The sequence below is a fragment of the Staurois parvus genome, unplaced genomic scaffold (genome assembly GCF_062004578.1).
Source record: "Staurois parvus isolate SC_StPar_1 unplaced genomic scaffold, SC_StPar_1.0 ptg000842l, whole genome shotgun sequence".
In the NCBI taxonomy this organism is placed as follows: domain Eukaryota; kingdom Metazoa; phylum Chordata; class Amphibia; order Anura; family Ranidae; genus Staurois; species Staurois parvus.
The window spans coordinates 1726362-1748642 of NW_028318638.1; the positions used below are offsets into that span (position 1 = coordinate 1726362).

Here is a 22281-nt window from a genome sequence, read left to right on the forward strand (position 1 = left end):
TCATGGGACACTAGTCCTCCCACTGACACTAATCATGGGACACTATTCCTCCCACTGACACCAATGATGGGGCACTATTCCTCCCACTGACACCAATGATGGGGCACTATTCCTCCCACTGACATCATGAGGCACTGTTCCTCCCACTAACACCAATGATGGGGCACTATTCCTGCCACTGACCTCAATCATGAGGCACTATTCCTCCCACTGACACCAATGATAGGGCACTATTCCCATATTTGTTTACTCCCACTGACCACAGTTTTGACCCTCTAAAGTCTGAAGTTCAGTAAACTGGCCCTTTATTTAAAGCAGTTTGGAGTCCCCTGATCTAGGTCCTTGAAGTTCAGGAGGCCTTGCTACAGCATTCCTTATATGTCTATGTACTTGCATCTTTTGTGAGCATTTTTTATACATTTTTTTTTTCTTAATAAATGGTGCTTGAGGTAATGCACTAGGTTAATGTGCCCCCTTTTTTTTTTTTTTTTTTTTCTTCTGGTTTAAAAAAGTGAAAGCGTCATCTGATTGGTAGGGTAGGTCACATCCACCATTCCGTTTTCTTTTGTTTTTTTGGGGTTTTTTTACACTAGGCCTTTTGACACATTGATCAACAACACTTTTCATTGGTGGACATATATTTATTGATATTTTTTCGCTCACATCTGGAAATGGTTCATTGCACAATGGAGGGTTACCAGTTTCCAGGGAGCACAGAGTCTCACACAGACCTTCCACAGCACCATATCAGCAGGACAAAATAATACCTCTCATAGAACTATTCACTTTTGTATAGACAAAATGGAGCATTGTTATCCAAGACAAAGATTTTACATTTTTTTTTTTTCATACTTCTGCTCTTTACAAACATCTAAAAACTACACCACGGTACAGATTGCAAACGGACAGTAACTACATAGGTGAGGACCAACTACCACAAAGAATGGATATAGGACAAGAAAACTTAATTATTAGATAGAAAATGAGGAAGTACGTCACTTGGAAGGGATTTCCTGTTGGAAGAGGTTCTTCGGGTGGTCTTGTCACAACTCACTCAAAGGCCGATATGGACACATTGATGGGATCAGCAAGTTCAACTTAGGAGCCAGCAGGCACTTTTTAGGAGCCAGGAGCTCAAAAAGTTAGGTACCAGCACAAAGAGGACTCATAAGTACCTTCAAGATCAATTTTATAGACCGTTTTAATGTGCTCATGGGCTTTTCTGGGACTGCTACCCCTTTGTGAATACACCTATTCTTAAGGACGCCTATCTTAATTGGTCTGAACCCTGATTTACACCTGAGCTATTTCCGAAGTGTGACAATGCTTAAGATGAAGACTCGCCCGTCCACATGTTGTATTGTGTCACTTGGCACGTACTGCTCAAAAAAGTACTTTGAGGCAGAATCTCTCATTTTTGGCCCCATTGACTTTAATGGAAGCACTTGAAAAATGCAGGTTTACGTGTGTTTTTCAGGGGCTGCCATTCAAAAAATTTTGGGATGCAAAAAAAAAACCTCTTAAATCGTCTCGCTATGCTCAAGTGTGAATGGGGGCTGAGTGTCCACCAGCACAACAAGTGTTCGTGGAGAACATAGGAAGATTTGAGATGCATCCAATGGTCTCCAAAGTGTCACTGAGCTCTTATTTAGGTACATCATACCTTTATGATGAACCAAAACGACAGAGCTCATTGATACTCTGAGGGCCACTGGATGCACTTTGAAGGTTCTCATGAAACCTACACCTAAGCACCTCCAATCACAGTTGTGCATGGAGCTATTTACTCAAATTGCTCCATACACAGCTGGGTGTTGTAGGTGCTAGGTATTCAGACAGGAACAAGATTATGAGTACAAGTTTGAACTTTACTTAATGCCAAAACTTTTGGCTCTTAGTTTTAGACTAAGGAGCAGGTAAGGGTTAGAACTTGTCAACAACAAAAAAGAAAAAAGACATGCGTCGCCCTTCCATGAGCTCCTTGCTGTGAAGGCCAGTTATAGACTGGGGCAGTGGCCATTTTTTGTACGTTAGAACCTGTCAACCATTTTTTTTTTTTTTTTGTATCCTCATTTGGTAGATTTCTTCTCAGGTTCCTTTTGACAGGTTAAAGAACTGGTAAGTGAGGGGGAGGGAAATGTCCCTACTTCCTGTCTATTTGATGCCTTTCAGACATTGAGGGAATTCCCCAGCGGAGTCACAGGCATCAAAACAAATCTAAAAGAATATGGAACGTCTTTCAAAAACTCCCATGTGTCTCCAAGAGAGACATTATTCCCCCTAGACATGTGCTTTCTGTTTTGTAACAAATCGATTCTTGGGTGAAAATTTGATTTTTGGGGAGATTTGGATGTATACAAATCTCCAAATGGAACATAGTAATGAATGTCAACAAATAAAAAACAAAAAGTTATAATGAAATTAATGAATGCATTAGTTTCATTCAATGCGATCGTTGAGGCCCATGAGGAGATTAATAAAATTTTGGGATTCCCTTAAATTTGTGATTTAAATTATATTTGTAATTGTACAGTCAGTTAGTTCACAGTCTAATGTAATTCGTAGGTTTGAAAAATTCAAGGGTTGCTGAATTTTACATTATTCATTCTGTTCTGAAAATATCGAATCCTTCAGAATAATTTCAACATGGAAGCCACCCGAACGTTCAACATGGAAGCCACCCGAACGTTCAACATGGAAGCCACCCGAACATTCAATATGGAATCCACCTGAAATATATATCAATCTTCTGAAAAAACTGCAAAATTTTCAAAATCCACCCTACGCAATCCATATGTGAAACAAACGCTGAAGATACAAAACAAATTCTGAAATTGAATGGATTGAATATGATGAAATGAAAATTCTTCAATGAACGCATCTGAAATGAATGTTTCTGGTGTGCATATGTCTATTACCCACTTCCTAGCTAAGGGACAAGTATCAGACAGAACCTGAAAAGAAGACAAATCAGAAGACAAGGGGGCACTCTTTACGTCTGGAGGAAAAGAAACAATCTCCAAACACTGAAAGGTTTCTTCACAGTGAGAACTGTGAGAATGTGGAATAGACTCCCTCAAGAGTTGGTTCTGGCCAGTTCAGTGGATTGCTTTACAAAAGTCCTGGATTCTTTCTTGGATACACAGAATATAACATTTATAGGTAAAGTTGATCTAGGGAATATCCAATTGCCTCTCAGGGGATCAGGAAGGAATTTTTTCTTCTCAGCAGCAGAAAATTGGATCATGCTTTGCTGGGTTTTTTGCCTGCCTCTGGATCAACTGTGGGTGTAGGATTATACGTTTTTTTTTTTTTTGTATGGTTCAACTGGATGGACTTTTGTCTTTTTTCAGCCAGACTATGTAAGAAATTGAGACACAGACCGCCATTAAAGTTTGCAGACAGATCTGCTCAAAGGAGGACACATTTAAAGTCTGACAAAGTCTAATCCCTGCTATATCCACACAAAAAAAACATTTTGGCTCGATTCAGGCTTTAAATTTGAATGCAAACTTCATGTGAGTTTTGACATATTTATATAAATATTTTAAGGTTTCCTAGGGATGCCCCAAGCGCCATACTCCTGAACCAAAATGGCCGCTGTGATCACTACAGTTGACTTTGGTTCCTATAACACTGACATCAGCAACTAGGCCTTGTTGATGGGCTTCCTACACAATTTGAAGCTCCCATGTAGTTTTACTTCTCATTATGAGTTTTTGCCAAAAGTGGGTAGCTGTTGGTTCACTCTTCTCAGCTGACGTACTTCCTCATTTCATTTGTTGTATTATCATACCCTAAAACACAGCTACGACTATTGCATCATAAGTTATTGAAGAACAAATTGGTACAGCTGTTAAGACAATAAAAGAAAGTATAAAAATATTTGGCAATTGATGACAGGTGACGTATACACGGCACACAAACTGATTGTCACAATGTAGTCCATGACAAGCTGATGGCGATTGTGTGGTTTTGTTGTTCTGTTTTTTTTCTTTGTAGTCTTTGAGCTACTTGTTCTAGTCTGTTTCATATGTTAAAGTTGATATTTCTGTAAGGGTTAGTCATCAGCTCATACATTGCCATTACTAACGCTCAGAGATGGAGGCGAAGGACAACTTAAGGTGAGGTCTTCAAGAAACAACTGTACAGTGTAAATCCAAGTCCGCATACACCGCTGATATTTACAAAACTGACAAAGAATAGTAAATTGCTGGCTCTTCCTGTTAAAACGCCTGTCCTCATTCAGTGTTTTGCCTCTTGTTCCCAAAGAGATCCTTCACAAACGAAATTCATAACTTAGCAATTCACTGAACTTTGTCCTGAAAGTTTTTGAAACGAGGCAATTTTTTTTTTGTTTTTTACATTTTTGAACACCAAAAGGGATCAGATAAGTTGGAGTTGCAATGTGAGACTGATCTGTATACCTACGAGCGGATTTCACATCAGAGATGTCATGTGGTCGAGAAAAGGTAGCTGGACTTTTGTCTCTTTGGACATTGTTGGATTTGTCACCCTGTTACGAAATCTCAGAAAGCATGGGGATTGATCAGATCTATGGGAAGGTCCTTCATGATGCAAAATCGTGACCTTACAGGTAAGGGTTACATTGACACTAGGACTCATAATTAAAGAAAAATAATTATCCTAACGTTCCCTTACTAATGTAATTAAGGGATCATACTTTGTCAACTGTGCTTCCTTTAACTCTATAATACCACCTTGAAATGGTTCAACATGAAGTTGTACAACCAGCGAAGAACGTGGTCCTTCCCATCTAGGGGCAGTGTTGAGCTTCTGTTTGTGGAATGTAGACATCTGCTGATGTGAATTGTCTCCTATCCATAATACCTAACCTTGTTAAGCCGGCCATACATTGATCGAAATTCGACCGGTGCCAGCAGGGAGTCTTTTGACAACAATATACAAAAGATATCTATTATCCGGTTTACTAACATGAAAACTACAGAGCAATCCTAGGTAACATTTAAGCATGGCCACCACACAAAGATACAAGGTATGGTATCAGTACATACAATTTATAGCTACCATCAAAAATATTTCAATTTTTCATAATTTTTTTTTTTTTTTTTACAATTCTGTACAAATGAGTACACTTGGTTTCAAAACGACCAACGGGTCGAATTTCAGAACATGTGTTCAGACTAATCCCAGTCTGCAAAGATGTGATAGAAATGTGGTCAAGGACTATACTTAGAAGATAACTTGTGTGCTTTCTTCAATTTGCTGAAATTTTTTGTGCTCTACTAATTACGATTTAAGACTTGTGCGCTTGTCCTCTGCATATTCTAATACATTTTTGCAATTTCTTGACCTTACAACCTGTGTTGTGGAGATTGGCAAGGCCTTTTTAACAGCTTATAGCCCCTCATCCAAAATAGGCCATAATGTACAGTCCAGTTGACTTACTGCTTTAGATTTGGCCAACGTTTTTGATACAAGATATCGTTGTTGGTGTTAGCTGTTTTTTGTTCCTGTGAAATGCCAAGATTAACAGCAAATTGTGTGGTCAACTTTTTCCACAGCAGGAGATGGACTTAACCTAAAAGTGTTGACACCAAGCGTCATATAAACAATTCAGCGTAGAGTAGATCAGGAATGCTTGAAAAAGGTGGTAGGATCGAGGCCTACTCAGGCCTTTCACAGTCTGCTATGTATGACATTATATTTTACCAATCCAGTCAGTTGGTTTGTGGCTACAACCAAGTTACAGTCCACCTTCTGGACAACCAGGAGCAACCACTGCACAAGGTCATTTTCCGCAGACGATTATCCAATGGAGGTCTCAAAGATGGATATTTGCACATTATATGTCGTCAAGCTGCAAATAAGTCCATATTCTATACAAGTTTAGGGTATGTCTTATTACGTCAAGGTCAAGTGGACCGTTACGGCATCATTTTCCCAAATATATCTAAGTATTTACAATATAATACACATGGTGATGAAATTACCATTTATATTATATAAATAAACCTATTTTTTTTTTGTCTTTACATTTAAATTCAAGGTTTTGTTTAGATATATATATATATATATATATATACTGTATGTATAAATGTAACTACTCTGGCAGCTCAGAATGTGTTTCACTATAGGCATGCAGTGTGCTTGGAGACCTAACGGCTGCCGCTTGACTACTGCAACTGAGGAAATTAAGGACAGTAAATCAAGTGGCACTCACCTGCATGAGAGTTTCCTATTATAAAATCAGAAATCCAACTATTATACAGTATAGGGTCCTACCAAAGCAAGGAGGCCTGAAAGATTTGTATGAATGGCTGTTTTGCTTCTGAAGAACACATAGTAATATTAACATCTCATAATGCAATTAATCCTCTGTACTACACAGGAAAAAAAAAAAAGCATTGAAGTACAATATTTCACGGCCAGCCAGGGCAAAACAGGTATTTCACAGGTGAAGAAGCCTTTGAATTGCATACACCATACATGGTCACACTGAGATTTTAAAATGGGGCCTATTGAACATCATGTTTTACTCCATTCTCTTACTTAACATTTACAACAAATACTACACATTGAAACGTTTTTCATTTATGTGTGCAATCTTAATTCGGGAACTGCTCTGAAGCAGGGCCCTGATGGGGATGTATGTTTTTGGATGGCAAATGAAAAAAACAATATGGATCCAGTAATGTCACCTTAGCCAGTGTTACAATTACAGATTCTGAAACAAATTTGACCACCGGTCTTTTGAAGCCGGACTTAATGGGCAGTTTAGACTTTACTAGGACAAAGGCCGGGTTATTTTTTTTCTTGGGTTACTCTTCAGAATTGCCCACTTTCAGGTTCAGCCTGGCCAAAGCGCTTTTCGAATGCAGGCACTCTCCTAAACTTCTAAGTACGCTAATGTTGTAGTTTCTTTGGGTGAGCTTGTAGAATGCTTTCATCACTATATATCTCCATTTTGGCCAAAATGGGGACCACAATGGCATGGAATGTACCTTCACTTTATGGAATGTTCCTTCACTTTATGGAATGTTTAGTTTCTGTTTGCCAATAGCTGGTCTAATGTTTGTGCTTTTTCTATATCTGAAGGAGTTAACATGTCATTTAAAAGTGCACCCTAGGACACGGGTGTCAAACTAGCGGCCCTCCAGCTGTTGCCAAACGACAAGTCCCAAGAGGCATTGCATGATTGACAGTTACAAGAATGACTGCCAAAGGCAGAGGCATGATGGGACTTGTAGTTTTGCAACAGCTGGAGGCCTGCCAGTTTGACACCCCTGCCCTAGGAGTTATAGTGAGAGACCAGTTAAAGGGGTGGTGACTTAAGTGGTCTTTGTACATCTCATTCATGTAAGCTCCTACACGTTCATGGCTATGGAGGAGGGAGAGTAGAAGAACAAGTGGTCATCTCATTCATATAAGCTCCTACACGTTCATGGCTATGGAGGAGGGAAAGTAGAAGAACATTGCCCATCTTTCCTCAGGGGAAAACAATATTGTTCAGATGGGAAAAAAAATCTATCTATGCTAACCAATTCTGTTCCTGAGAGCAGAAGACCAGGCGAAGAATCACCAAGTATGGTTGTTTCCTGTTCTGACTCTAAATGGCCAGATGTGGTGATGACCATCCTATGCCTGTGGGCACATATAAAACTAATGTATTCACTTGCTAGCATAGTGTCAGTATGCATCAACATTTGTATGTTTTGGAGATATAACCAGATATAGATGACCACATATAATAAGTAGAATGTCTACCCAGAATTGATAACTCAGTTGTGGGTGGATGTACGTGGGTTCACTAATGGGGGGGATCTGGACATTAACCCTGCTTTTCTCTCTTAGGCCATTCATTCAGAATATGGTTAGTGTCTCTTGTGCTTGATACTCTAGAGCCGTGTTTCTCAACCAGATTTCCTTGGAACCCGAAGGTTCCTGCAGAGGTTACTAGGGGTTCCTTGAGCAATGAAAATTTTCTGCCTCTCAGATAAGTTCCCACTGACATCCATTGATTTTTTTATCTATCTTTAAGAAGGTAATTCTTTCTAATGACCACCACTGTAACCATCATAGTAATGTATCATGCGTTGTAAATATAGTCATTTTTAACAGGGGTTCTCTGAGACTGAAAAGTTATTTCAAGGGTTCCTCTGTGTTGAAAAGGTTCAGAAAGGCTGCTTTAGAGGAATAACATGAGAACTTGGGCCTAAGTTGTAGACCTGTGTTGCTTGTTCTGTGATATAACAAGCATGCTGAAGCAAGGATATTAATGCCAGATCTCCCTGGTTGGACCAGGGCATGATAAAAGAGGTGATAAAACACTCCTATCATGCACCCAGAACTCAGAAAAGTTAATTTCATCTCAACATTTACTTATAAATTGAAAATATGAGATGTCCATATGTGCGTAAGTTGAGGTAGAACTTAGATGGCCGAATATTTGACATGCATGAGACCAAATCATAACTGAAGTTATAGAACAAGAAAGGGGAACCAAGGAAGCCCTTCAGATGTGGCTCATCTCCCAGCAATCGTGAGCAGCTTCCCACATGTATGACAGCCACTATTCAGTTCTTTGAACAAAGTTGTAATTCACACATTATAGACAAGTGCAGAACTGGACACTATAGATGCATTTCTTCACTTCTGATGTCCATTAATCTACTTTCTATTGTTGTGTGTAAATGACAGCCTTGTCCAATCTTAGAGATAAACTGGTTTTTGCAACACATTGTGGAATCCCACACATAAAGTACCAGGTGAAGAAGAGTGTCAGGAGGATGTGCCCTCTCAATCCCTGCTCAACAAAGGCCACATATACAGGCAGATAAATTCATGGTCTGACTGGATCCTTCAGCCCACATTAATGATATGGAAGAGGACAATGTAATGCAGTCAGTAGACTGTAATCACCCAAATTTAAACTAACATAATATCAAAAGCGACATGGAAGGACATCATCATGAGCTAGTGTGGTCTAGAACATAGCATTGGATCCACAGGCTAGTCATGCTCTAGACCAATCTTTCTCAATCAGGATTTAACAGAACCCTAGGATTCTACCAGAGTTGGCAAGGGGCTCCATGAGCAGTGGTGAGTTGACCTGATGGTGCCACCAGAAGGACCTCATCATGAGCTAGTGTGATCTAGAACATAGCATAGGATCCACAGGCTAGACATTCTCTAGACCAATCTTTCTCAATCAGGGTTTAACGGAACCCTAGGATTCTACTAGAGTTGGCAAGGGGCTCTGTGAGCAGTGGTGAGTTGACCTGATGGTGCCACCAGAAGGACCTCATCATGAGCTAGTGTGGTCTAGAACATAGCATAGGATCCACAGGCTAGACATTCTCTAGACCAATCTTTCTCAATCAGGGTTTAACGGAACCCTAGGATTCTACCAGAGTTGGCAAGGGGTTCTGTGAGCAGTGGTGAGTTGACCTGATGGTGCCACCAATGTAAGGGGCATTCTTCCTCCCACTGATTACCTGGGGGCCCTGCTCCACTGGCCACCAAAGTAAAAGGAGCATTTTTCCACAGACCACTAGGGCAATATCTTTTCCAGTCATTGTTATTTGTTTCATTTTAATTTAATGATTATTATCAAAATAGTTGTGTTATATAGGGCAGGGGGATGTTAAGAAAGGATCTACCTTGGATACTAAATACTCTAGACTCTTAATCTATTTATGATTATATCTTCAATATACAGTACTAAATAAGCTGATGGACCATAAGTTGTAGTTATAATCATTTTTAGCAGGGGTTCCCTGAGACCCAAAAATTATTTCAAGGGTTCATTTATGGTAAAAAGGTTGACAAAGGGCTGCTCTACACCATAAGCCATTGTTCTACAGACTTCTCAGACTTAAGAATAGTGCAAACATTGCCATCTCTGATAACCATCAATACTAAACGTATGTGAATATGATTTAAGCCAACACTCTATGAAGAGGAAACGAAGAGAGACCTGAAAAAAAAGAGACGTTTCACAGTGTCTACAACTCTGATTTCTCTTCTCATCTCACTGAAGCACCTGGCCTCGTGTTTCTGGTAGTTTGAGGGCTAAAAAGCTACCCAGCGCCAATGCAGCAGACGCCAGGAGGATAGGCACTGCCTTGGCTACTCCCACAAAGGAGGTAAAAATGCTTATTCCCAGGACGGCGGCCAGCTTGCAAAGGGCATTCAGGAATCCAAAGGCGGTTGTCCTACAATGAGAAAAGGAAGTACAGTAAGTAATGTGAAGGAAACCACTGAGGTGTTATTGAACAGCACAATAAAATGCCAGTCCACCAAAAAGTAATATTTAGTTACAGATAGAGCCTTGTGGGTTGACCCAGCCCTTGGCACATTATATGTCCTATATGCTCCAACAGTGAGATCTTCTGGCTATAATTTCCAACTCTGTTCCTGTCCATCTGGGAGTTTTAGGTGTTCCCATCCACCTGTGTTATGGCTCCTCCTGTTACATCCTCCATAACATAAAATAAATAGATGAACCAACAGGGATCAAGGAGACTCAACGTCACCTTCAATAGCTTGTTTTGGCAGTACTTGTTGCTAAAATAATCACAAGACACAAGGGGTGAAGCTTTCACTGGCATCATTGGGTGTACCAAGAGCAAAATGAAGTTTAAAGCCCAACTCTGGGAAATGTGAAAATGATCCCTTGCAGTGGGGTTGTGCCTGCATTGCAAGAATTAACTGCTTGTTTAGTCTAGGGCAGTGGTCTCCTGTGGGCCAGATGTGGTCCTTTGCTTGCCTTCATCTGGCCCTTGGGGCACTGTTACTCCCATTGATACGAGGCACTATTCCTTCCACTGACACCAACGATGGGGCAGGCTTCTGGGCGAATCCCGACCATACGATCGGGATCTATTCAGAGTCTTGACTGGCTCTGTGACATCATCTGATAGCCCGTTGTCAGCTGAAAAAGGAATCACTGGAGTGCAGAACAAACTGATCCATAGTAGAAAGACAGCCAAAAAAGCTTTGCTATACTAACAGGCCAGAGAGAGATTTCTCCTTAAAAAAAAAAGAATCAGCAGAAGGGACACATCATACTAACAGTTATGTCCCTTGCGCTGATTTTTATCATTTTGATTTTAGCTAAACGTAGGCTTTAATACAGGGCATCGTGGTCCCACCCTCGAAGGGGGCAACATCACGTCAGTGCTACGCACTGCGTCAATATGAATATCTTGGCTGGGAGAAAATGAAGAGGATCCTACTGTACAGTGTCAGAAGACTTCAGAAAAGGTAAATGTAAAAAAAGAAAAAATAGCAGCAGCCATAAGGAGAGAGGAGGATCGATTTTCTATGGGCGTATGGAGCCTGAAGTTGGGCTTTAATCATGCAAACAAACATTTCAATCTGATTACTTAATAAAGTGACACATTGGCTCCATCTGTAAGCTCTTTAATTCACTGAAAGGTTAATACCTTTTGTCAGAGGGATAGAGCTCCACGGTCAGCACATCCAGAGCATTCCACGACGCGATACTGACTCCACCAAAGAGGCAGAGTAAGGCGATCATGGCGGACTCGCTATTTCCAAAGAACAGGAAGAAGCAGCTAATACATGACATCACACTGGATCCCGCTAAAAAGACAGATTGGTATGTTAGTTGGTGGTCAAGTGTTAAAATATGTCAAAAACCCAAAAATGACCATATAAAGCATAATGTAACGCAAAAATAGAAATTCAACTTTTGGTAGAAGGGAAAAGGTCTCAAGGGCCTTGTCAGTGGATCCCCCACTCTCCCAGTAGATGTCACAGGCTTTATTATTGGCTTCTTCATGGTGGCTTAGTGGTAATACTTCTGTTTGCAGGTCCTTGGTTTGAAACCCATCCTGCACACCATGCATGATCCCCCTGTGCATGTGTGCATTTCCCTGGGTACTCTGGTTTCCTCCAACATGGCACATGGTAGGTCATCTGTCTTCTGTCCAAATTGACCCTAGTATGTGTATTTATATAGCTTCTTGGCCTTTTGGGTAAGATCAAGTGTAGAACCTGTTCTTAGCAGTGTCCAGTAGGGTGCTCTGCAATCATTCTAGGCTTTTGGCTGGGCCGGCTGTATAGTATACCTGTTGGTCTGATGGGGGTCCTGAGGGCCCTGCTCAAGAAACCATGACTGGGTTTACAAAGGTATTTTAAGCACAAAAACTGGATTTATATCCTTTGTGGCTAATGAGGAATGTATTTAAATTATGGGTTTTTTTTGTGGCCTGGAGTTCAGTGACATCAACACTACACTTAGATCGTCATTACTGTTGTGATTCTTATCGAGTATTATGGCTTAGAAAGCCAGGATTATCTATCCGAATCCCTTCAACTATCGTTTGGGGAATTTACTGGAAACTATACATCAGTCCCTCTGGCTATCTAACCTGGAAGTGCGAGTGTTGGTGATAATATGGGGAGGAACCTCCAGAGATTATCCTGATGTATAACACACAATGCAATATATGACCACTGTAATGGGGTCATGTAGGTCTGGTGAGTGATCCATTCGTTTGCTTTTGCACTGTGGTGTGGACACATGAATTTCTATGTAACCGAATTTTGAGGTCCAAGAAGGACTGTCACAATTTGAATTCATCCAACACTTGGTGGAAGCAGGGGCAGACTGACAACTCATGGGGCCCTGGGCAATAGGGGATCATGGGGCACCTGTGTCCTTGTCCAAACTCAAAAAAGCCTATGAAAAAGGTACCAGGGGCATCTCATGGGGCCCCCTATTGACCTCAGGCAGTGCCAGAGTTTCCAAATGGTCAGTCCGCCCCTGGGTGGAAGCATAAGGACATTTTATAAAACTAGGACTCTTCAGTCACTTTACATTTCCTAATTTATTTGTGTTTGGTTTATAAATTGTTTGATATTCATTTATTGGTATATAATCACAAAACTAATTATTTAGTTATTATATGGGAAGTATAAGGTACATATATACATGTTATGCTACATATTCCATTTGAGTTCAGCGACTATTTATTTTATTTATTTATTTCAGGTACTTCTATAGCGCCGTCAATTTACGCAGAACTTTACATATACAGTTGTGTTCAAAATAATAGCAGTGTGTTGAAAAAAGTGAATAAAGCTCAAAATCCTTCTAATAGCTTTTATTTCCATCCACACAAATGCATTGGGAACACGACACATTCTATTCCAAATCAAAACATGAAGAAAAATATATCAAATTTGTGTTGTTCCTCTAAAAAAATGGAAGAAAAGTGAATATTAGACGGTTCAAAAAAAATCGCAGTGTTTGTATTCTTCTTTACAAACTCAAACATTCACTATATAAACTGAAAAATGTTTGAAGATTTTGCTTTCCTTTGAATGACTTCATGAATATTTGGTTGTAGTCGCACTGTTTCTGAGAACTGCTGTACATCTGTGTTGCATGGAGTCACCCAACTTCTGGCCCCTGTGATCAGGTATTCCAGCCCAGGATGATTGTACCACATTCCACAGTTCTTCTCTATTTCTTGGTTTTGCCTCAGAAACTGCATTTTTGATGTCACCCCACAAGTTTTCTATTGGATTAAGATCCGGGGATTGGGCTGGCCACTCCATAACGTCAATCTTGTTGGTCTGGAACCAAGATGTTGCACGTTTACTGGTGTGTTTGGGGTCGTTGTCTTGTTGGAACACCCATTTCAAGGGCATTTCCTCTTCAGCATAAGGCAGCATGACCTCTTCAAGTATTCTGATGTATTCAAACTGATCCATGATCCCTGGTATGCGATAAATAGGCCCAACACCGTAGTATGAGAAACATCCCCATATGATGCTTGCACCACCATGCTTCACTGTCTTCACAGTGTACTGTGGCTTGAATTCAGTGTTTGGGGATCATCTGACAAACTGTCTCCGCCCACTAGACCCAAAAAGAACAATCTTACTTTCATCAGTCCACAAAATGTTGCGCCATTTCTCTTTAGGCCGGTCAATGTGCTCTTTGGCAGATTGTAACCTCTTCAGCACGTCTTTTTTCCAACAGTGGGACTTTGCGGGGACTTCTTGCAGATAGCTTGGCTTCACATAGGCGTCTTCTAATTGTAACAGTCCTCACAGGGAACGTCACACCTTCTTTCATCTTCCTGGAGCTGATTGTTGGCTGAGTCCGCACCATTTTGGTTATTCTTCTATCCATTCCAATGGTAGTTTTTCGCTTTCTTCCACGTCGTTCAGGTTTTGGTTGCCATTTTAAAGCATTTGCGATCATTTTAGCTGAGCAGCCGATCATTTTCTGCACTTCTTTATATGTTTTCCCCTCCAATCAACTTTTTAATCAAGGTACGCTGTTCTTCTGAACAATGTCTGGAACGACCCATTCTCCTCAGAATTTCAGAGAGAAATGCACTGTAACCAGCATGTACAACATTTGCTGCCTTCCTTCCTTAACCGCTTGCCGCTCTGCCACTGTGTATATACGTGTGCAGGGCGGCAGTGGAGCGCAAAACCACATTTAAAAACGGGTTCCGCGCTCCCGACACTTTCGCCGGCAGGGGGCGCGCGCGCTCCCGCCGACCCGCGGGTGACACTATTTGATCCAGGAGGGATCAATCATTAGATTTCAGCCAGTGATTTCTGGCTGAAATCACATGATCGGTCCCTGTCCTATCCTGTCCTGTGTTGACATACACACAGGGCAGGATATGATGTCATTCTTCTCTGCCTGGACACATTCCGTTCCAGACAGAGAAGAAGACATCCAAAAAGTGAGTACACAAGCACTACACTACAGTTAGAACACTCTAGGACACATTTAACCCCCTGATCGCCCCCCCCCCTCCAGTTAACCCTTCACTGCCCTGTCACCAGTGTTACTGATCAGTGAAGCGATTTTTACTGATCAGTGTCGCTGGCGACTTCCGATAGAGTTAGCGCCCCTCCCAGATAGCGCCAGATTGCCCGCCAGTACACCAGTAATCCCGTTTAACCCCTTGATCACCCCCCCCCTCCAGTTAACCCCTTCACTGCCCTGTCACCCAGTGTCACTGATCAGTGAACCAATTTTTACTGATCACTGTATCAGTGTCGCTGGCGACTTCCGATAGTTAGCGCCCCTCCGAGATAGCGCCAGTTTGCCCGCCAGTACACCAGTAATCCCGTTTCACCCCTTGATCGCCCCCCCCCAGTTAACCCCTGCACTGCCCTGTCACCAGTGTCACTGATCAGTGAACCAATTTTTACTGATCACTGTATCAGTGTTGCTGGCGACTTCCGATAGAGTTAGCGCCCCTCCCAGATAGCGCCAGCTTGCCCGCCAGTACACCAGTAATCCCGTTTAACCCCTTGATCGCCCCCCCCCCCCAGTTAACCCCTTCACTGCCCTGTCACCAGTGTCACTGATCAGTGAACCAATTTTTACTGATCACTGTATCAGTGTCGCTGGCGACTTCCGATAGTGTTAGCGCCCCTCCCAGATAGCGCCAGATTGCCCGCTAGTACACAAGTAATCCCATTTAACCCCTTAATCCCCCCCCCCCAGTTAACCCCTTCACTGCCCTGTCACCAGTGTCACTGATCAGTGAACCAATTTTTACTGATCACTGTATCAGTGTCGCTGGCGACTTCCGATAGTGTTAGCGCCCCTCCCAGATAGCGCCAGTTTGCCCGCTAGTGCACCAGAAATCCCATTTAACCCCTTGATCGCCCCCCCCCCAGTTAACCCCTTCACTGCCCTGTCACCAGTGTCATTGATTACAGTGAACAGATTTTTACTGATCACTGTATTAGTGTCACTGGTGACTTCCGATAGCGTTCCGCCCCTCCTAGATAGCGCCAGTTTGCCCGCTAATGCACGGGATTTTTTTAACCAAAAACATGTAGCAGAATACATTTTGGCTTAAATTTATGACTAACTTTGAGTTTACGATATATTTTTTATAGCTGAAAGTAGAAAATATTGTTTTTTTTCAAAATTTTTGTGGTTTTTTTGTTTATAGCGCAAAAAATAAAAAGCGCACAGGTGAACAAATACCACCAAAAGAAAGCTCTATTTGTGTGAAAAAAAGGACGTAATTTTCGTTTGGGTGCAGCATTGCATGACCGCGCAATTATCATTTGAGTTAGTGCAGCGCTGTATAGCAAAAAAAGGCATAAATTACAGTATCTATACCATAGTTTGTAGACGCTATAACTTTCACACAAAGCAATCAATATACACTTATTGGGATTTTTTTTACCAAAAACATGGAGCAGAATACATTTTGGCTTAAATTTATCACTAACTTTGAGTTTACGATATATTTTTTATAGCTGAAAGTAGAAAATATTGTTTTTTTTCAAAATTTTTGTGGTTTTTTTGTTTATAGCGCAAAAAATAAAAAGCGCACAGGTGATCAAATACCACCAAAAGAAAGCTCTATTTGTGTGAAAAAAAGGACGTAAATTTTGTTTGGGTATAGCATTGCATGACCGCGCAATTATCATTTGAATTAGTGCAGCGCCAAACAGCAAAAAAAGGCCTGGTCATTAAGGGGGGTAAATCCTCTGGGGCTCAAGTGGTTAAATAAGGGCAATAATTTCCACCTGTTTTTCAAAGAATGAATGACCTCACTAATAGAACTCCACACTGCTATTATTTTGAACATTCCCCTTTCAATGAGTGATTCAATGACACAGAATCAGCAGCATGCATGTCATGACTGTTGGGTCTGTTGGATTTCTATTACTCTACTACACCTGCTAGGAAATTATTTGCCATGTAGAAATATCATTTCTACCAAAAACAGTGATTGATCCGGTTAGTGATGTCTGACTGCTATTATTTTGAACACAACTGTACATGTTATGCTACATATTCCATTTGAGTACAGCGCCTATTAATTGTATTCATTTATTTATTTCAGGTACTTATATAGCGCCGTCAATTTATGCAGCACTTTGCATATATATTATACAGTCATATCAATCCCCGCCCCTGAGGAGCGTACAATCTAAGGTCCCTAACCCTCAAGGAGTGTACAATCTAAGGTCCCTAACCCCCAAGAGGTATACAGTCTAAGGTACCTAACCCTCAAGGGGTGTACAGTCTAAGGTCCCTAGCCCTCAAGGGGCATACAATCTAAGGTCCCTAACTTACACTCATACATACAAATACTAGGGCCAGTTTAGACAGGATCCCGTTAACCTACCAGTATGTCTTTGGAGTGTGGTAGGAAACCGGAGTACTCGGTAGAAACCCACGCAGGCACAGGGAGAACATGCAAACTCGAGGCAGGTGGTGCTGTGGTTGGGATTTGAACCAACTGGTACTGCCATACGGAAGTGCTAACCATTTAGCCACTTGCAAGTGTCACATTCACTTTTTAGGGGTAGCTGTAAGCACCTCTTAGGGAGTTAATATATTAACAAATATCAATTGGCACCACAATAATTCATTTTTGTTTGGTTAGACTGTGCTATACATAGCCTGAGCAGAGAGCAGACCTATGGTAGGGACTCAGCAGGCCCCACCTGCTACAAGTTGCCAATGGAGAAGTACAGGAGGGGGCAGAGACAAGACCAGTCACCCTGAACAAGAAGAGAGAGCAGCAGCGGCTGGTCTTCATTACAGAAAGTCTCACACTGGCGTATTGCACAGATCTGGAAAAAATACATAAAGCTCACCAAGATCCAAGGAAGACTACACATGGCTCTTTGGTAAATGGCATTCACATCTATGCGGCCGTGCGGGCCGCATTTTGCACGGGCATGAGAGCCCATTCATTTGAATAGACTCCCGTGTCCCGCAGGGAAAGAAGTCTCTGCACTTCTGAAAACGCAGCCGAGGTTCTCAGTACGGTTACGTTTTCCAGTGTGGGCGGCGTGCCATTATAACTAATGGCACCCACCCGCGGGTCCGCATTTCTCTGTGCGGGTGGATTTTCATGCAGATCCGCAGTGGCACCACCCGCACAGATGTGAACACGGGGTTAGACAGAAACCACTAAACAGCTCATCCACTCCCTCATCATATCACGACTCGATTACTGCAACTCCCTCCTCACTGGCCTGCCTCGCCGCTGGCTATCCCCGCTTCAGTCCATCCTGAATACGGCTGCCAGACTCATTCACCTTTCCAACCGCTCCATCTCCGTCACCCCCCTCTGCCAATCCCTCCACTGGCTTCCGATTGCGCAACGGATCAAATTCAAAATCCTAACACTGATGTACAAAGCTGTCCACCATACTGCCCCGAACTACATCACTGACCTAATATCCAAGTACCGCCCAGCACGCACACTCCGCTCCTCACAAGACCTCCTTCTCTCTAGTTCCCTGGTCTCCTCCTCCCATGCCCGCCTCCAGGACTTCTCCAGGGTGTCACCCATCCTCTGGAACTCCCTACCCCAATCCATCAGATTATCACCTACTCTCCTCTCCTTTAGGCGCACCCTGAAAACCCATCTCTTCAGGGAAGCCTACCCCACCCCCTGCTAACCTGCCGACCTCCTGCACTCTTCCTACCACCCCATCCCCCACAGCTATCTCCTCCTGTGCCACCATCCCCTCCTAGATTGTAAGCTCGAAAGAGCAGGGCCCTTGATCCCCTCATGTCTTGCATTGTATTGGTATTGTTCTGTCACATGTTCTGTTCCCCTTTGTAATGTACAGCGCTGAGCGAACTATTGGCGCTTTATAAATACTGTATAATAATAATAATGTGCCTATCCTAGAGTTCAGTTTAAGCAAACCTCTTGCTGTGCCCCTTAGCACACGTTCATATCTGCTTCTTACCCAGCATACGGAGACGTCCGATTTTGTCCATTAGCAAGGCAGACACAATGTTCCCCGGTAGAACGGCCAGAGTCCCCAGGAAACTCACAAAGTAGATCATATAGGCGTTATTGATATCGTCACTGAAGTCCAGCTGGCAGCCCTCTTTGCTGTGCAGGAACGTGCTGTTAATGATCCGACTGTTGATGAATTTGTAGTCAAACAAGTCTGCAAATAGGAAACACAGCTGAGGACATCTACCATCCCTTATCAGAAAAATGTAAACTTGTCAATTATAATTATTAACCACTTCCCGACCGGCCGTTGTATATAAACGGCCGGGCGGTGGCATTGCAGGGTTGGGTGGCCGTTTATAAACGGCCTCCCCGCACCCTGCTTGTGCGCGCCCCCTGGGAGCGCGCAGCACCGCGATCCGGTGCCCGCTGTGTCCTCCGGACACAGTGAAACACCGATCGTCAGACGGGACCTCTGTACGAGGTCCCGATCATGTGATCACTGATTGGCCAATCAGTGTTCACATGCAATGTTGTAAGCAAGATGTCACTTCTGACATCATTGCTTACTACGTGTGAAATCTGTGAATGATCACAGAGATCACATGGTACAGGGCTATTCAGAACAGCCTTGTACCATGTGACAAGCTGTGACCAACCACAGCTCACTCAGTAGTTCTCAATGGCTGCAAGAATGCAGACAGAGAGAAAGAGAAATGATTGCTTTTACATCCTATATGGGTGTAAAAGCAATCAGTGTGAAAAAAAAAAAAAAATCTTCATAACCCCCCAAAGGTAGTACAGTACCATGGTGACACTGTACTGCTAGGGTGACAGTATGTAAAAAAAATAAAAAATAAAATAAATACAAAAAAAAAAATGTAAAAAAAAATGTTTAAAAGTTATAATTTTTGGTTATAAACTAATTTGGCTTATTATTTTTTTTACTACAAAGATAACAAATAATATTTCATCATAAATCTTGGCCAAAATTTATTCTATTTGCAAAATGTTATAAGAAAAACACTTTTTTTCATTTACATAGCAAAAAAAATAAAAATCCCAGCGGTGAATAAATACCACCAAAATAAAGTTTTATCTCTCTCAAAAAAATGGTAAAAAATTCATATGGGTACAGTGTTGCATGACCGCGCAATTGTCATTCAAAGTATGATAGCGCTGAAAGCTGAAAATTGCCCTGGTCAGGAAGGGGGTGAAAGTGTCCGGACTGGAAGTGGTTAAAGCCTCATATAAAAGCGGCGATAGATGGATCGAATCTTGGCTGCTTCTACAGGGCCCGGCCAAGCTTTGATCCATCTATGGCCAGGCTGATTGTACCCAGGTCGGTCGGTCGATCATAAGCACAACCAGTCTGTTGGATTTTTCACATGCAATTACTGCCTGCAGCTATAACCGCTAGCAGTAATCATTGTGTTCTGCCAGCCCAGAAGTCTCCCTGTGCCCCCCCTGCAACCAGAACACAACAGCTCTGCGGAAGTCTGTGTTGATGGGGAAATCGAGGAACAGGTTCTAAGGTAAGTTTCCTGGGTTTCGGTCTAAAACAGAATTAAAGGCAATTTTTTCCATTTTGAATAGAATGAGGGAGGGTTAAAACCCTCCCTCATTCTATTCAAAATGGAAAAAATTGGCAGTTTTTTTTTATTTTGCAATCTGTTTTCCATTGGAGAGATTTCCCTTCACTTCCTGTCCCATAGCCAAAACAGAAAGTGAGAGGAAATCCCTTCAGAGTGAGGGAATCCTTGGTTGTCACCGGAACTAGCGTCCCTATTGGAAGGTTTCCCTTTTATTACTGTTCTGGTGACAAATGTTGAGATTTTCATTCACTGGTAAACCGGACAATACGTAAGGAGGAATTTCCCTTATGGGGACACTAGATGGCAATAAAAACCCAACAGGGGATCTAATCCTTTTTTTTTTTTTTTTGCAATCTGTTTTCCATTGGAGAGATTTCCCTTCACTTCCTGTCCCATAGCCAAAACAGAAAGTGAGAGGAAATCCCTTCAAAGTGAGGGACTCCTTGGCTGTCACCAGAACTAGCGTCCCTATTGGAAGATTTCCCTTTTATTCCTATTCTGGTGACAAATGTTGAGATTTTCATTCACTGGTGAACCGGACAATACATAAGTAGGAATCTCCCTTATGGGAACACTAGACGGCAATAAAAACCCAACAGGATATCTAATCCCTTTTTTTTTTTATTTTGCAATCTGTTTTCCATTGGAGAGATTTCCCATCACTTCCTGTTTCATAGCCAAAAGTAGGAATCTCCCTTATGGGGACACTAGACAGCAATAAAAACCCAACAGGATATCTAATCCCTTTTTTTTTTTTTTTTTTGCAATCTGTTTTCCATTGGAGAGATTTCCCATCACTTCCTGTTTCATAGCCAAAACAGAAAGTGAAAGAAAATCCTTTCAAAGTGAGGGAATCCTTGGCTGTCACTGGAACTAGCATCCCTATTGGAAGATTTCCCCTTTATTCCTGTTCTGGTGACAAATGTTGGGATTTTCATTGACTGGTAAACCGGACAATACGTAAGGAAGACTCTCCCTTATGGGGACAATAGATAGCAATAAAAACTCAACAGGGGATCTAATCCTTTTTTTTTTGCAGTCTGTTTTCCATTGGAGAGATTTCCCTTCACTTGCTGTCCCATAGGCAAAACAGAATGTGAGCCAATGATTCCCTCACTTTGAAGGGATTTCCTCTCACTTTCTGTGTTGCCTATGGGACAGGAAGTGAAGGGAAATCTCTCCAATGGAAAACAGATTGCAAAAAAAAGGATTAGATCCCCTGTTGGGTTTTTGTTACCGTCTAGTGTCCCCATAAGGGAGATTCCTCCTTACGTATTGTCCGTTTACCAGTGAATGAAAATCCCAACATTTGTCACCAGAACAGGAATAAAGGGGAAAATCTTCCAATAGGGACGCTAGTTCTGGTGACAGCCAAGGATTTCCTCACTTTGAAGGAATTTCCTCTCACTTTCTGTTTTGGCTGTGGAGCAGGAAGTGAAGGAAAATCTCTCCAATGGAAAGCAGATTGCAAAATAAAAAAAATTAAAAAAGGATTAGATCCCCTGTTGGGTTTTTATTGCCATCTAGTGTCCCCATAAGGGAAATTCCTCCTTACGTCCCAAGGATTCCCTCACTTTGAAGGGATTTCCTCTGTCACCAGAACTAGCGTCCCTATTGGAAGATTTTCCCCTTTATTCCTGTTCTGGTGACAAATGTTGGGATTTTCATTCACTGGTAAACCGGACAATACGTAAGTAGGAATCTCCCTTATGGGGACAATAGATGGCAATAAAAACCCAACAGGGGATCTAATCCCTCTCCATTCTATCCAAAATTTAAACAAATGTTGCCTTCAGTTATACATTTACAACAGCTTCATTGTAAAGAAGTTTTTGAAAACTCAAAGGAAGAAAACACTCTTGCATAGCAGAAACCGGCTTCTATTGGTATGTTGCTTCAAGGACACCTCCACAAATGTTCACACTAGCTATCTCACAAAACAGAAAAACGCATTCAACTGTCTG

At 41.9% G+C, this 22281-nt stretch overlaps 1 protein-coding gene and 1 pseudogene across 1 annotated transcript in view; one reads left to right on the forward strand and one right to left on the reverse strand.

Moving 5' to 3' along the window:
* Nucleotides 1-620: 620 nt before the first annotated feature.
* Nucleotides 621-22281, reverse strand: part of SV2A (synaptic vesicle glycoprotein 2A) — a 230954-nt gene continuing 209293 nt past the window's right edge. The window contains exons 11-13 of the mRNA XM_089655505.1: nt 18730-18936; nt 11433-11592; nt 621-10199 (exon numbers count right to left, since the gene is read on the reverse strand). Of these exons, the coding sequence (XP_089511631.1) occupies nt 10016-10199; nt 11433-11592; nt 18730-18936 (551 nt within the window). The 3' untranslated portion in view covers nt 621-10015. The remainder of the gene's footprint in view (nt 10200-11432; nt 11593-18729; nt 18937-22281) is intronic.
* On the forward strand, nt 11968-12125 carry LOC149443636 (U2 spliceosomal RNA; annotated as a pseudogene).